General features: G+C 46.0%; 1 protein-coding gene and 1 long non-coding RNA gene across 2 annotated transcripts in view; both read left to right on the top strand.

The window, feature by feature from the left end:
• LOC138717322 (uncharacterized) overlaps positions 1-16456 on the top strand; it is a 135069-nt gene that overhangs the window by 14149 nt on the left and 104464 nt on the right. The window lies entirely within an intron of this gene.
• ENPP4 (ectonucleotide pyrophosphatase/phosphodiesterase 4) lies at positions 6179-15486 on the top strand. Its single transcript, XM_069850815.1, has 4 exons — positions 6179-6224; positions 10315-11174; positions 12411-12581; positions 14900-15486. The coding sequence occupies exons 2-4, from the start codon at positions 10355-10357 to the stop codon at positions 15262-15264; spliced, it is 1356 nt and encodes a 451-aa protein (XP_069706916.1). The 5' UTR covers positions 6179-6224; positions 10315-10354; the 3' UTR covers positions 15265-15486.

Genomic DNA, 16456 nt, shown 5'->3' with positions numbered 1-16456 from the left:
GAGCCTTCAGTTGCTTGATCTAAAGTATCTTTTTCCAGTCATAAGAGAAGCAAGAAAATGGAAGGGTTAAAATTGGAGATCTTGGAAACAGTTGAACCTAAAACCAAATGATTGTGAGCAATGGGTTTTCCTGTTAGTAGAAACTGAGAGATCTTAGCATTGCATAGGGTCAGGCCCTTTGTTTGCACTTGAGAGCACTCACTGTGAAAATCATGAATATTCCTGTCAATTCAGGACACTGGTTTTATAAAAATCGCTTCTTTTCTTTGTAAAGCTCAAACACTTCCACAGCTTTGTAGCATGCCGTTCAAATACATCATCAAAATTACACTGTCGGCTCTAGGAGAAAGACTGTATGTGGTTTACAGACATATTACAAGGGAGTTGCAATAAAATTACACCACTTCATTTTCACTCCTGCCTGCACTAAGTAGCCGGATGAAATTAACAGCAAACAAAATTTCTTGTGTCATTTTCAGTCTCAGCTTTTAATTATACAGCTAACAAAGCCTCATCTCTTCACAGTTCATAAACAGCAACAGAATCATTGAATCATTTACGTTTTAAAAGACCTTTAAGACCACTGAGTACAATCATTAATGTAACATTGCCAACTGTACCACTAAACCACTTCCCTAAGCACCGTATATTCATGTCCTTTAAATGCCTCCAGGGATGGTGTCTCCACCACTACCCTGGGCAGCCTCTGTGAGTACTTGATAATCCTTTTGGTGAAGAAGTTTTTTCTAACATCCAGTCTAATGCTTTATTCTCTCATCTCACACTAAACAACATGAGGAAGAGACCTTTATTCCACCTTCAGATCTTTTAGGAAGTCTCCGTGTGTGGTACTTTTCTATTTAGGCTCTGTGCTCTCCACAAGAATGAGACTCAAGTTTCTCTAGTCAGTTACTCCTACAGCCATAAACACTTGCAGACCTGCACGGTAGGAACAGACTGTGAAGAACAGCACTTTTCAGAGCATCTGCAGCTCCTCACAATTATTCAAAATGAGACTGAGCTTGTTCAGAAGGAGAAACAAGACCGTTCAGCACAACCAGCTTTTGGAGGGTCACCTTTGGACACTTGAGAAGATCATCAGAACCACACTACTATAAACTGCTACCCTAAGAAGGAGAAGAAGCTGAATAGGTGTGCTGAACATTTTATCTGTATTGTACGCCTGCACATGGAGTTATTCCATCTTCTGCAGCACATGCCACAGCTCAGTTTGATATTAACTGCTGCCATGCACAGCTATAGCAGATTCTGTATTCTATTTAAGACATAGTAAGGAAAACAAGGACATAGGAGAACAATTTCAGAAGAGAGCAGCTTGGTACAAGCCTTTCATCATCCATCATTTCACAAAAGAGTCAGCACACCATTGAGGCAGGACTCCAGAAATCTTTGTTGCTCAGGTAATACTAACTCGGAATCTGCAGCCTTGAGAGGCTGCCTCAAGAACTCAGGAATCCACTCAAAAACAGTGATTCACCTCCACGCACATCTTGTTTTGCTAAGGTTACTGCATAAAGGACATATTTAAATGGTAACGTATCGGTAAATTTGACTCTGCAAAAGGTAGATACTTCTCCACTGGGAACTACACAAACAAGAGAAAATTATTTTGCAAAAGACACTCAATTCTCACATTCTCAACAGCTTTTAGGTGTTAAAAACATCAGGAGTAGTGGCTATCAACAGACATTTGAAAACCTACTTCACCTGCCCTAGGGCCTAAACAATTATTCCTGATTCAAATATTTCAAAGCTCATTATTTGTGGTCTTCCTGTCCCTTCTGTAACATTTTGTTAGGTTTGCTCTCTTAACTCCATGGCTGGAAACTCCATTAGAATACCTGAGAACCTAAGAAGTATTGACTTCTTATTTGCCCAACTGCTCCAAGGGAAACATTTTTTGTTTGCCTTTAAGATGTTGGCATCATTTCAACATCCTTGTTTATCTCTGAAACCAAGCACACTTAGAAAGCCCAGCAACCCAGCTTTGAGCTTGTTTACAGGCTCTAGTAAGTGAAACAGAGAAGGCAGAGACACCACATCACTCTCTATCACCCTGTCCTGCACCCTTGGAGATACTGCTCCAGAGACAGTTGAGAAACAGCATGGTTAAGCACCCTGCTTTGTTTATAGCCTCCATCTATGTTCAACCTATTCTTCAGGGTCCAGAGGGGGCCCCAAAGATGATCAGAGGGCTGGAGCACCTCTGCTCTGAGGACAGGCTGAGAGAGTTGGGCTTATTCAGCCTGGAGAAGAGAAGGCTCCAAGGAGACCTTAGAGCAGCTTCCAGTACTGAAAGGGGCTCCAGGGAAGCTGGGGAGGGACTGTTCCCAAGGGCATGGAGGGATAGGAAGAGAGGGGATGTGTTTAAATTGGAAAGGAGAAGACTTACATTAGACTTATTCCTATTTTTCTTCATCTCAACTATATAAAGCTGCATCAAAACGCAGTAAATGACATATTAAAGGATTATTCAGCACAAACTATCACAGAGATCTGTTATGTGGATAAAATGAAAAAAAAGTTTCACTTTCAATATCCAGTTATTTTAACTCTAAGTAACGAAAATGCCTTGCTTTTTCTTAAGTGTTCAACTTTTTAAACCCATTCATGTGCAACATCCAGTTTTCACACAAATAAATAAGGAATTGCTTTCCCTCCACAGCATTGCCAACAGGAGGGAATAGTTTCCCACCTAGAAATTAAGTGTTTTTGTAAACCTAGCCAAACACAGAATATTTTGAGGTTACCTTCCTGTCATTCACTAAATTGCACTGACACGAATACCCGAAATGGTTTTCAAGCTGCAAACGCTCAATTCTACCTCAGCAGTAAATCTGTACAGCTTCTGGTAGGATTTAGTACAGTCTAGTGCTTATAGACCTGCAGTCTAGACAGACAATTCTGGGGTGAAATACAGCACAGAGATTAAGGCAAGGGAAGACGAACATCTTGGTAGCTCCCATTTTTACTTCTCTTAAAGCAACTCATCCATTTCTGATAAGTCTGTGCTGTTAATTGAACCACAAACTGTACTAACGATGTGAAACACAGCTTGCCAGCCCAGTTCAAAGTCTGGAGCCGGTATTGCAGGCTGCCTTGACACTGTGTCAATCGGGACTCATTATAAAACGCTGGGCTCATGATTAGGTGAATACTGCGAATCGGATTCGAAGCACACGGGTAAGGGTAAACAGGAGATTACTCACACCTTTTAGGACTGAATAGCTGAGGAAGTATGCTGCCAAACTAGGTTAGCAAAAGAGCCTTGAGGCTTAAAATCTGACTGCATCTCTGCATAAGGTTTGTAACAAGACCTCAATGTCAATTTGAAGAAATTGGCTAAAAGATTGCACCTGTTATACGTTCCCTTGATGCCTAATCCACTGTGTAATAAATATTTTGAAGTAAACACAATAAAGTAATTCATAAGACACTTCCCTCCTCCACGTGATCAACTTTCATGTGCATATTTACAAAGCTGAACTAGTGTAACCAAATTAAAAAAAAAAAGATAAGAAGAACTTTACTTGAACTTGACATGTAACTTGTAAATAGCTGCGACAGGTCTAATCTAGCTCACCTGGAATTATCTTTTTTTCCTTTTTTACAACCATGTGCTTTGCTGCACCTTTCACGTTCCATAAATCAAGGTGAATCGGAGGCGTGTCATCTATTCAGCCTATCACACCACATCTTTAGAGCCAATCCAAGGTCAGCACGCACAGGCAGCACCACTTGCCAAACTCATACATATGGGAAAGCCATTAGAAAGAAAAAAGCTTATACTGAATCCCCAACATAAGAAGGATATGGAGCTGTTGGAAGGGGTCCAGAGGAGGCCACAAAGATGATCCAAGAGCTGGAGAACCTCTGCTTTGAGGACAGGCTGAGAAAGTTGGGGTTGTTCAGCCTGGAGAAGGGAGAGATCTGAGAAGAACTTAAAGAAGCCCCCCAGTACCTGAAGGGGCTCCAGAAAATCTGGGGAAGGACTTTTACCAAGAGCATAGAATGTTAGGATGAGGGGAAATGGCTTTAAATTGGAAGGGGGAAAGATTTAGATTAGACATTAGGAAGAAATTTTTCACACTGAGGGTGGGGAGGCCCTGGCCCAGGCTGCCCAGGGAAGCTGTGGCTGCCCCATCCCTGGAGGGGTTCAGGGCCAGGCTGGATGGGGCTTGGAGCCCCTGGTCCAGTGGGAGGTGTCCCTGCCCACGGCAGGGGTGGGACTGGATGGGCTTTGAGGTCCCTTCCAACCCAACCCATTTTATGATTCTATGTGTCATTCAGAATAAACACACTAGCAGGATAAGGAGACTGAAATTCAGATCCTCTGCTTAAGTCAATCATAACAATATAGGCATGTCTTTCTTAGTCTTTATTATGAAATTCAAAACAGAGTGATGATTTCTGCTCTGTGCTGTTACAGGACGCTTCTCTATTTACACAGAGCTGATTTCATTGTTATTCAGCATCAGTAACTTAACAGGTTTTGCAGAATTACTAATCCTTTCTTGGAAAAAGAAGTAAACCCAAGGGAATTTAAACTATTTGCCTTAACCTACAAAGAAAACCTAGGACTCCAAATAGCTCTCAACCCATCATAGCACACGCTGCCTTCCTAAAAGCAGCACTGGCATCCAGAGTTGGGAGTCACAGCCTGGGGCTGCTGCCACACCTGCAAAGCAGGTAGGTTAGAGGCATCCTGCAGGAACACAGCACAACTCGCAGTCCTGCACCCTGGCACGGTTCCCCTCGCAGTCCTGCGGCCATGGGGTGCTCCCGCAGCCCCAGCACACACCCTGCACCCCCAGTGCGCCCTGAGCCCCCAGCTCTCACCATCCCACATCAGACCTGCGACCTCACACACCTCTCCTAAAAACCTGTGCTCCCCTGCAACCTGCCGCATCCCCCTGCGTGACAGCCCCCTCCCACAGGTCCCCCTACCCAGCACCCCTCAGCTCAGCTTCCCACAGCCCCCCTCAACATAACTCGCCTCTCTCCACCTCTGCTCCCCCCACAGTGCCCCATGGCTCCCCTTTAGCTCTGCTCCCCCCCAGCTCTGCTGCCTCCCACTGCCCCATGGCTCCCCTTTAGCTCTGCTTCCCCCAACACCCCATAGCTCCACCCTGGCTCTGCTCCCCCCAATACCCCATGGCTCCCCCCAGCTCTGTTACCCCTAATGCCCCAATTCTTCCTCCAGCTCTGCTCCTCCCAGTGCCCCATGGCTGCCCCCCAGCTCTGTTACCCCCCACCCCAGCTCTGCTTCCCCCAATACCCCATGGCTCCCCCTCAGCTCTGCTCCCTCCAACCCCCCAATTCTTCCTCCAGCTCTGGTCCCCCCCAGTGCCCCATGGCTCCCCACTAGCTCTGCTCCCTCCAATGCCCCATGGCTCCTCTCCAGCTCTGCTCCCCCCAACCCCCCTATTCTTTCTCCAGCTCTGCTCCCCCCAACACCCCATGGCTCCCCCCAGCTCTGCTCCCCTGTACCTCTGCTCCCCCCAACCCCCCGATTCTTTCTCCAGCTCTGCTCCTACCAATGCCCCATGGCTCCCCCCAGCTCTGCTCCCCCCAGTGCCCCATGGCTCCCCACTAGCTCTCTGCTCCCCTGTACCTCTGCTCCCCTGTACCTCTGCTGCCCCTAAGCCCCCAATTCTTCCTCCAGCTCTGTTCCCCCCAACACCCCATGGCTCCCCCAGCTCTGCTCCCCCCAGTGCCCCATGGCTCCCCACTAGCTCTGCTCCCCACAACGTCCCATGGCTCCTCTCCAGCTCTGCTCCCCTCTAACTCTGCTCCCCCCAACACCCCATGGCTCCTCCAGCTCTGCTCCCCTGTACCTCTGCTCCCCTGTACCTCTGCTCCCCTGTACCTCTGCTCCCCCCAACCCCCCAATTCTTTCTCCAGCTCTGCTCCCCCCAACACCCCATGGCTCCCCCAGCTCTGCTCCCCTCAAATCCCCCAGTGCTCTCCCCCAGTCTCCCCGAGCTCCCTCCCCCCCCCAGTCCCCTCACGCTGACGCCCCCCCCGCTCCATCCCCGCTCCCTTTAACTCCCGCCCCGCCCCGCCCCCTGCCGGGAGCCAATGGCCGCCGCCCGCCCGGCTCTAACGGCCGCGGGGGCGCACGCGCCGTGTCCCGGTGCCGGCGCTCGGGGCCCCGGCGGCCGCGCGGAGAGAGCAGGGGGGGGGGGCCGGGCCGGGCTGAGGTGAGCGGGGACGGAGCCCCCCGGGCAGGGGGAGCGGGGAGGCCGATTCGGAGCCCTCCGGGTTCGTGCTCGGAGCAACCGGTTGCGGGGTCCCCGGTCAGGACGGGCAGCCGGGCTCGGAGCCCCCCTAGTCCCGCAGCCCCCGGCCGAGCGGAGCCCCCAGTGCCGGAGCCGCCCTGGGACCGGGGAAGCGGGGCAAGGGGAGGGTAGGGCGGCTCCAAAGGGCTCTGAACGGGCTGGACCGCTGGGCTGAGACCGATTGATGAGGTGTAAGGAGGCCAAATGCCGGCGGCTGAGGGAGCTGGGGGGGGTTAGCCTGGAGGAGGCTGAGGGGAGACCTCATTGCTCTCTCCAACTACCTGAGAGGAGGTTGTGGAGAGGAGGGAGCTGGGCTCCTCTCCCAAGGGACAGGGGACAGGACGAGAGGGAATGGCCTCAAGCTCCGCCAGGGGAGGTTTAGGCTGGACATCAGGAAAAAATTTATCAGGGAAAGGGTCATTGGGCAGTGGCAGAGGCTGCCCAGGGAGGGGGTTGGGTCACCTTCCCTGGAGGGGTTTAAGGCACAGGTGGACGAGGTGCTGAGGGACATGGGTTAGTGATTGATGGGAATGGTTGGACTCGATGATCCGGTGGGTCTCTTCCAACCTGGTTATTCCATGATTCTGTGATTCTAAGTGGGGCTCCGGGGCTCCAGTCCCAGAGTGGGCGACGCTGGTGGCTCCACAGCGGGGGCTGCGGGAGCTTTGGGGGTCAGGTTGTCCCTGCCCAGAGCAGCTGGGGCTGCGACGTCTGGCTGGGAGGTGGAGGGTTGGGGAAGATCGCGGTGATGCAGGTGGTGGTTTTGTGATAGAGTGCATGAAAACCTCATTGCTCTCTGTAACTACCTGAAAGGAGGTTGTGGAGAGGAGGGAGCTGGGCTCTTCTCCCAAGTGACAGGGGACAGGACAAGAGGGAATGGCCTCAAGCTCCACCAGGGGAGGTTTAGGGTGAACATTAGGAAAAAATTTTCACAGAAAAGGTCATTGGGCACTGGAACAGGCTGCCCAGGGAGGGGGTTGAGTCACCTTCCCTGGAGGGGTTTAAGGGACAGGTGGACGAGGTGCTGAGGGGCATGGGTTAGTGATTGATGGGAATGGTTGGATTCGATGATCCGGTGGGTCTCTTCCAATCTGGTTATTCTATGGTTCTATGAAAACGCAAGTGCTTAACACCTTTGGAGTGTTGTGAAGCTGATGTTGTGGTTTTGGGGCTTCCTGTGCTATGATAAACTCTGGTTCTGCTTTTTAAAACACCTGGCAGTGAGGAACAGGTGATCCCCTTCTCCATAGCTTATCCCGTTTCCCTAATCCTTTCTCATCTTCTGTGGGACGTCCTCTGCTGGGAGATACCTCAGTGCTGGTTTCTGTGCTGCAAGTGTGAGGACTTTTAAGCCCACTGGAACTGCAAAGACTTGTCAGACTGTAGTATTGCATTACATTAGATGTGGAAGAAACAATCTTGTCTCTGGACAGCACAAATTGAGTAATGTGGGGCTACTCAGCATAGTCTCTTGGTTGCAAAGGGCCTCAGAGATCACCAAGCCCAACTGTACTTGTCCACTGCTAAACCAGATCCCTGAGCACCTCATCTGCCTGTCTTCTAAACCGCTCCAGGGATGGGGACTCCACCACCTCCCTGGGCAGCCTCTGCCAGGGCCTGAGATCCCTTTCCATGAAGACACTTTTCCTGATGTCCAAGCTGAACCTGCCCTGGTGCAGCTTAAGGCCTCTTGTCCCATCACCTATCAATTGGGAGAAAAGCCCAGCACCCACCTCGCTACAACCTTTCAGGCAGTTGCAGACAGTGATGAGGTCTCCCCGCAGTCTCCTTTCCTCCAGGCTAAACCCTTTTATTAGAAAGAGCTAGGAGTGAGGCTTCTCATTGTTAATACAAGAGAGCCACTTGCATTCCCCTTCCTTGGTCTGACTTAAACTCTTGTAGGTTTTTAGGTTCTGAGAGCAGTCTCTAAGTTGAAGTAGCACTAGCCCTCGTTTCTGTTGCCATTTCCATATGCAAATCTGGACGATAGGGAAGCAGACTTACAGGAAATACTTTTAAGCTGAGGATGGTGAAACGCTGGCACAGGTTGCGCAGGGAGGTGGTAGATATCCCTTCTCTGGACACATTCAAGGCCAGGTTTGATGGGGCTCTGAGAAACCTGATCTGGTTGAAGATGTCGCTGCTTGCTGCAAGGGGTGGGACTAGGTGACCTTCGTGGTCCCTTTCATCCCAAACCATTCTGTGATTCTACAATAAGTATCTGAAAAAAACCAGTATAAAGTATCTTTGGTCGACTAGCTATTTCAGACCCACTTCTATGGTCTAAGAGATTTGGTGCTGACACAACAGCAGGAGAGCCAACTCATCTTCTCTGTTCTAAAATGGAGAAAAAACGTATCAGCAGCGTGTAAGCTTTGTGCTTGTCTCTGTGAAAGACGCTGTTGTAGTCCCCAAATGGATAGAAGTAACACAGAGCAAGGCTTAGGTGTGATGTTACCTTCAAATCTGTTATTGTTCCCTTCCCAGAACACGTGCTTCCTGTCTCCTAATGTTGGTGGCACTGATCTAAACATTTTTAATAGCTGCAGTGATGTTGGGCTGATGGTTGGTCTGGATGATCTTAAAAGTCTTTTCCAACCCTAATGATTCTGTGATTCTTCTAACTTTTTTATCTTCTAAAACCTGTTTAACTGTTGGAGGCAGAGGAAAGGATAACTTCTCATGCTTTGAGTTCCTCTCACTGATAAAGCTTAGCTATCATTAAAGTTATTGATGTTTTTACAATAATACTCGCTGTCTTAAAGAGTTTGGGGGAAAGGGTTGAGATCAGCCTGAAGACATTGTGACAGTTTGGAAGATACCCACTGTTCCTCCTGGGATTCCCCCTTCTTTGTGCAGGTGAGATAAAGGAGAAGTTTCCTGGCAACAGGCTGCTCTTCAGAAATAAATATGCTCTCTAACAATGTTGCAGAAGTTTTTGTGAAACCTGGAGCTTCCCTTCCTCTTTTTTAAAGGCTCCTAAAATAATTCTGGACCTTCCTGAACAAAGCACTCCTGTTACAAGTAATAAGTTTAAGAGGAACAAAAAAAGCTTACAGATCATACTTTGTGTTCATAATAGTAATGAATTCCTTGGTGAGGAATCCTTGTCTCATAGCTGAGTTTATTAATGATTTGTAATTTGTAATATTTGGGTTTTTTTTGGTTTTGGGTATTTTTTTTTTTTTTAGAAAGAGAGAAATATAGAATCACAGAATGGTTTGGGTTGGAAGGGACCTCAAAGCCCATCCAGTCCCACCCCTGCCATGGGCAGGGACACCTCCCACTGGACCAGGCTGCTCCAAGCCCCATCCAGCCTGGCCTTGAACCCCTCCAGGGAGGGGGCAGCCACAGCTTCCCTAGTAGGTAAAGAACAGGTTTAAATACTGTTATGGTAGATGTACAACAGCTTAGAAGGAAAACAGAAGTTACTCCTGGCAGTTGCATGAATCAAGTACGCAATGACCAAATAGAAATTTTGAAATGCTCAAATGTCTTCCAGCAACTCAAGAGGATGGAAACTAGAAAAGGAAAGGTGGGATTAAAAAGAAAAATGATAATTACAGTAGAAACCAAACTGTAAGCAGTAACTGTACGCAGGGATATGTAAGCAGAATTTGGAGCTGCATGAGACTTTTAAACGTGGAGCCAGAGATGTTCAGGTGCTGGGCTTAAACACAAGTGAAAATACTGAATGCCTGTCTTGGAATTTAGAGTTGCAATAAGAGACAGAATGATGGAATAATGGATTAAAAGGGAGATAACAGTTCTTCCTTTCATTTGCCTGGAATGAAAAAAATCTCATTGCTCATCTGTTTTAAAACATGAAAAACTATGACAATGTGTGAGAAACTTTTGAAGCTCGTAGGCAAATACATTGTTGACTTAGGTGGTTGTTTAGACCGGTTATTTTGCAATGAACCTCTGTAAGGAAGATGTACGTAATGTATAACCCATTAAAGTGGTTCCTGTACAATTGAGTTACATGCCTTTATCTTTTTAAATTTTTCAGGTGCATCTGATTATCTGCTGGAAATAACTTTGAAGCATCAATGATGAACTCAATGTTATTTTTTTCTGTAATAACTGCCTGTTGTGGGGCCTCTGCTGGTGATTCAGCATCCAGGTTACTCCTCGTGTCCTTTGATGGCTTCAGGGCCGATTACTTGGAAACCTATAAACTTCCTCACCTTCAGGAGTTCATCAAGGGTGGTGTGCTTGTAAAACAAGTTACAAATGCTTTTATCACCAAGACTTTTCCAAACCATTATAGCATAGTGACAGGTTTATATGAAGAAAGCCATGGCATTGTGGCTAATGACATGTACGATGCAGATGCCAAGAAAAAGTTTTCACAGTTCAATGATTCAGATCCCTTCTGGTGGAATGAGGCAGTTCCAATTTGGGTAACAAATCAGCAGCAGGGAAATGGAGCAAGTGCTGCTGCAATGTGGCCTGGAACCGATGTAAAAATTAACAGTACAACCCCTCACTTCTTCATGAAGTATAACTTCTCAGTAACATTTGAAGAGAGAGCGGAGAAAATTGTTGCGTGGCTGAACAGCTCTGATCCAGTGGTCAGTTTTGCTACATTATACTGGGAAGAACCAGATGCAAGTGGGCACAAGTATGGACCAGATGACACTGAGAACATGCGCAAAGTATTAGAAGAAGTGGATAACCACGTTGGCTTCCTTACTGATAAACTGAAGGCATTCGGTTTGTGGGACACTATTAATGTCATAATAACAAGTGACCACGGAATGGCCTCGTGTTCTGAGAAGAAGCTGATAGTCCTGGATAGCTGCATTGGGCGCAATAACTATACCCTGATAGACAAGACTCCGGTTGCTGCAGTGCTGCCAAGGCAAAGTATGTTTTGGCCTTTTTTTAGAGTCATATATTGAGAATTAAATCTTACCTTACTACTAAAAACTACACACTATGGTAGACTGTTCACACCTTTTGCAAAACCAGTGTAGTTCATGTTACACAACTTTGATATAATCTAATGAACAAGCTAAAGAATGCTTGCTTAATTAAATTACTTTGTTTTGGTAATCAAGGGGCATTTCTGGTCAGGTTGCTGTGGTGGTAAAGATAGTGCTTGAGAAGGCAGATAGGCAATTAGCATGCCTGCTCTCTTGGGGCTCACCTAGTCTAAATGGGTGTAATTCATAGTTTGCTTGAAACGAACCTTCATGTTTATGCAGAATAAAAAGTGTCGTTGTCTAAACTTCCTAGTGAAAATCTAAACCCAACTTTGATCACCTTACTGCTTCTGTTCCTGTGAATGAAACTTTGGGTTGAATACTGTGTTTTCATTTTTTGTTTCTTGGAGTAGTTACTAACTTGTCGTAAATCTGGACACTGCTGGTCTCGGTTTCCACGAGTCAGCCAGACTGAAGTAATTGTAACAAACAAACAAAATGATTTATACAGTAACGAAATTTAATACTGACTGCTTTGGATAAAATATTGACTATTTTTGTTTGTGACTGCTTTCTCTTGACTTCTTTGCTTGAATTTTGCCCTCTTTCCCTGCAAGCCCAGCAGGAAGGTTGACTTGTAGGTCCAAAACCACAGCCTTGAGGTGCCTGATTTAAAATGAGAGCTGTTTGTGAAATCTGGCATTTTGTGAGGGATACGAAAAAGTTCCTTTTCTATCTGCCTTTTAAAGAATAATTGTTTTGAAAAACTGTATCTTAGACTCATGGAATGGTTTGGGTTGGAAGGGACCTCAGAGCCCATCCAGTCCCACCCCTGCCATGGGCAGGGACACCTCCCACTGGACCAGGGGCTCCAAGCCCCATCCAGCCTGGCCTTGAACACCTCCAGGGATGGGGCAGCCACAGCTTCCCTGGGCAACCTGGGCCAGGGCCTCCCCACCCTCAGCGTGAAGAATTTCTTCCTGATGTCTAATCTAAGCCTTCCTCCTTCCAATTTAAAGCCATTCCCCTTCATCCCATCACTTCAGGCCCTTGTAAAAAGTCCCTCCTCAGCTTTTTTGTAAGCCCCCTTAAAGTACTGGAGGGCTTCGATGACAGGTAATTGCACTAAACGAGATATAATTTCCAGTTGTTTCACATGCCGTTTTTCTCTTGGCAGACAAAATATATGTGTATAACTTACTGAAAAAATGCGACAGTCATATGAAAGTCTATCTCAAAGAAGAAATTCCAGAGAGATTTCATTATCGTCATAATAACCGAATCCAACCGATAATTCTTGTGGCAGATGAGGGCTGGACGATTGTACAAAATGAGTCGCTTTCAAAATGTAAGTATGGTTTTCTTGTTTGTGCTTCTGCTGGTAAACTGATGTCTTTTCATTCCAGCCATCTGTGGCTCTAGTTTAAAGAGCAGAAAACTGTCACTGTGCATCTTTAGGAACATCTTGGCCTTTTCTAGACCAGTCTCAGCCTGAGCCTGGAGTGTTTTAATGGACGAGGGAGACATGAGGGATATTCCATTGGCTAAAACACTTGGTCGTGTTCAGTGTAAAAGCCTGAGGTTCATTTTTAAGAGTTCTCTTAGGCAGTGTGTCTCAAGCTGCCACTAGAATGTGGTTTAACTTTTGTTTATAAAATGTATATAAAGGGGAGCATAAATTGAACATTGTATTTTATGTTACAAGGAGTACTGAGAAACAGAAATAAATGGGAGGAAATGCTAAAAATAATAGGAGCACCACAATAATGGTCAAAGAAGCCAGAGCTCTTCCTGCTAGTGGCACCAAATAGCATGTTTTAAAGAGAAAAAACTAAACAGATGTTACTTCATACAGTGCATTGCTAAGCTACGTGCTTTCTTCCTTAAATACAAAGGTATCAGCTTCTGAGGAGCCAGCAGCTTGAGGCTGGCTAGTATTTCAGAGCTAACCCTGTTGGAGGCTTCCCAGATGAGCTATTGTGACTGCTGCTGGAGACTGAGTGCTGTAAATGCTGCTTGCACTCACTTTGGCTGCTCACTGTCTGCCCTTTGTGCATTTAAGTTCAGATTTCCTTATTACTTGTACAGAAGTTCTGCTCGTAATGTAAGATATGTTTTAATTTTAATAACCCCACAGATTTATCACAGTCATCTTCAACTTGACAACTTAGCACACATGGTCTTTCTTGTTTATGATTTGATTCAATAACATGTACCTAAAAATAGTCAATAAGTGTATATTTAGAAGTAACAGCATTGTGTCAGAAGAAGTGAATCACTTCTCAAAACAATTTTGCTAGCCAGCCAAGGCTTCCCAGAAGCAGGCAGGGGAGGTTTTAGCCTAAGAGGCTACGTCGGTGTTTATTGAGCTTGTTTTCATGGACCAAGTGGCTGCGTAATGGTCAGCAAAGGGACCAATGCCCAGACCATTCCTAGGGATGTCGGCACACACCAGCCCTCCTTCTTCAGAGGTGAAAGATGGGATATGTCATTGGAGAGGGGACTTGGAACAGTTTGGTTCAAAACAAGCAAGTAAGAGAAGGGGAAAAATGTAATCATGGACCAAACAAGCAAGCTGTGGCACAGCAGTGTCTTTGTAGTAACAGAAATAATGGTTGAAAACAAAAAGGGAATATTTGAAGTACACTGAAGCGGTGAGTGTGACATTTGACATCAGCAGTGTAAATAAAACAGACAAGACAACAGTTCTCGAGGAGAGTCCTTAAGCTGTTCTGAAGAAATGAAAGCAAAACTTAAAATGCAGTTGTTCAGATCCTGTGCTGTGTGCACTGTGAGAAATTTCTGCCATCTCGGACAGATTTTTCAGGCATGTTACTAGGAAATTTGACTATAGCTGCTTTTTAGCTGTTTATTTTCCAAAGTGAAGGGAGACCTTATCACTGACTACAACTGCCTGAAAGGAGGTGTTGGTCTCTTCTCCCATGTGACCGGCAATGGGATGAGATGGAATGGCCTCGAGTTGTGCCAGGGCAGATTCAGTTTGGACATCAGGAAAAAATTCCTCACAGAAAGGGTTCTCAGGCTTTGGCAGAGGCTGCCCAGGGAGGTGGTGGAGTCCCCATCCCTGGAGGGGTTTAAAAGACGAGTAGATGAGGTGCTCAGAGATCTGGTTTAGTGGTGGACAGGGACAGTTGGGCTTGGTGATCTCAAAGGTCTTTTCAAATCAACTTTTTGATTTGAGGGTACTTAACATGCTTGAACTGAACTGTACCAAGGGGAAAGTGCTTGGCTTTGACAAAGGAATTAAAGTGTCTGCTTTGCAAGAGGTAAACGTCTTTCCAAAATCTGAAATGTACAACATTCCAGCTATTGACTCTTCATGGAGTGGCAACATTCTTTTCAGCTTTGGCTTGAGAAGTGGGAAGGGGAAAACAAGAGATGTTGAAATGTTGATGACTGAAAGGAAGAGAGATACTGGGGTGGTACCACGGCTGAAGACCAGTACAGGAAAAGACTTGTGGAGACTGGAGAAGAGGGTAGGAACTCTGGCTTCCTTCAGTGTTTGACTCAACAGCTGGTTTTAGGTTCTGCATTAGTCTTTGGTTAAAACATATGCATTTTGGGGGCGGGGAAGAGATAGGGAGGGTAATACTCCAAATGGAAACAGAAATTATGACGTTAACTCTTAGCTTTGTGTTTCTCCAGTAGGTGACCATGGCTATGACAATGCTCTCCCAAGCATGCATCCGTTCCTGGCTGCTCGCGGGCCTGCTTTTCATCGCGGTTACAAGCAGAGCACGATGAACAACGTTGACATTTACCCCATGATGTGCCACATCCTGGGACTGACACCACAGCCACACAACGGCACTTTGAGTAACGCCAAGTGCCTGCTCGCCGACCAGTGGTGCCTCAGTCTCCCAGAAGCGATTGGGATAGTTATAGGGGTTTTTATGATACTGATTACCTTCACCTGCATTATAATAATCACCAAGAATAGAGTAGCTTCCCCCAGGCCATTTTCCAGACTCCAGCTACAGTCTGATGATGACGATCCTTTAATTGGATAGCACGTAGGGAGCCTCCCTCGCTTGGTAAGTAGGGATTTCAGGAGGAGAGTCCGAACTTGCACTGGATGATATTCTGTGATGCACTTTAACGGTATCTGTATAAAATACTGTACAGCCAGATCCTACTGACTTGTTTGTGTGCTACCTGCAAAAATACGTTGTGAACAGAACGATCAACGGGGAGCTGCTTAACAAAATAAAGATGCTTAGTTTTTCATTCAAGCCTGTGAATGCTTTCAAACTGAAAATCCAGAGTATGAACTTGCCAGGATAGACAAAGTGAATTTTAACATTTTTAAATAAGAGCTTTTTTTTTAATGAGAGTTAGAAGCTAGTTCTGTTGGGACAGTACATTCCAATTTGCCCTTAAATTTGGGAATAGTGAGTGTAGCAAAGATCCAGTGCTTGTTTCCACCCCAAGCCAGCAATGTGACAGTAAACTGGTGAGGAGGAAAACAGGAATCAGTGAGGGAAGAATTGGTGCCCCGTCACCATCTATTCTGAGCAGTCACAGCACTGGGAGATGGCCATGACGTTTCTAGATTTGTCTGTGGCTGACTTAGTTCCACAGTTCCTGCACTCAGAGCGTTTGGGTGGTGCTACTTGCTTATCTCAGGGATGTCAATTTAATCTGAGAACCCTGGGATTACTCAGTTTAATGGGCTGTGGTAGGAAAATTACTGCTTCTCAACCCTATGAAAATTTTTCAGGTGTAAACTCTGAAGGTGGTTTTGTAATAAAGGTGGTTCTGCCCTGGGTACCTGCTGATCATTGTCTTTTGAAGACTGTCATGTTAAAAAGCAAGAACTGCAAGTCTGACATGTAATCATCAAGCAAGGACTCCAAGCTCTTATCTTAAACCCTGGAAATTCAAAGAGAAGAAAGTAACAGATCTTATCTAAATTAAGAAATTATCTATCTGTAGTGTTTAAGTTGTACAGATGTCAAGTTCTAGCAAATACCAGTGCTAGTACTCTTAATTGAAACTCTTGATTCCTTGCTAATGGTAGAGTCTATAACTTGACATATAAAAAAAATCAGATTTTGAAAACCTTAATATGTTTTACTGAGTAAAGAATGTGAGGTTAAACAGGTAATAAGAGAATTGTTTGGCTGGAAAACAACCAGGCCCAACACCCCCAGGTCCTTCAGCCGCTCCTCATAACCCTTGTTCTCCAGCCCCTTCCCCAGC

The sequence above is a fragment of the Phaenicophaeus curvirostris genome, chromosome 2, assembly GCF_032191515.1.
Source record: "Phaenicophaeus curvirostris isolate KB17595 chromosome 2, BPBGC_Pcur_1.0, whole genome shotgun sequence".
NCBI lineage: Eukaryota > Metazoa > Chordata > Aves > Cuculiformes > Cuculidae > Phaenicophaeus > Phaenicophaeus curvirostris.
The sequence above is the reverse complement of the archived record's forward strand: the minus strand, read 5'-3'. Positions and strand labels throughout refer to the sequence as shown.

What these genes read in the sequence shown, in the direction of transcription:
- ENPP4 (XM_069850815.1), top strand. Translation starts at nt 10,355, where the DNA reads ATGATGAACTCAATGTTATTTTTTTCTGTAATAACTGCCTGTTGTGGG. An exon ending in TGCAGTGCTGCCAAGGCAAA is followed by an intron (nt 11,175 to 12,410) that starts GTATGTTTTGGC and finishes TTCTCTTGGCAG; the next exon opens with ACAAAATATATGTGTATAAC. An exon ending in AAATGAGTCGCTTTCAAAAT is followed by an intron (nt 12,582 to 14,899) that starts GTAAGTATGGTT and finishes GTGTTTCTCCAG; the next exon opens with TAGGTGACCATGGCTATGAC.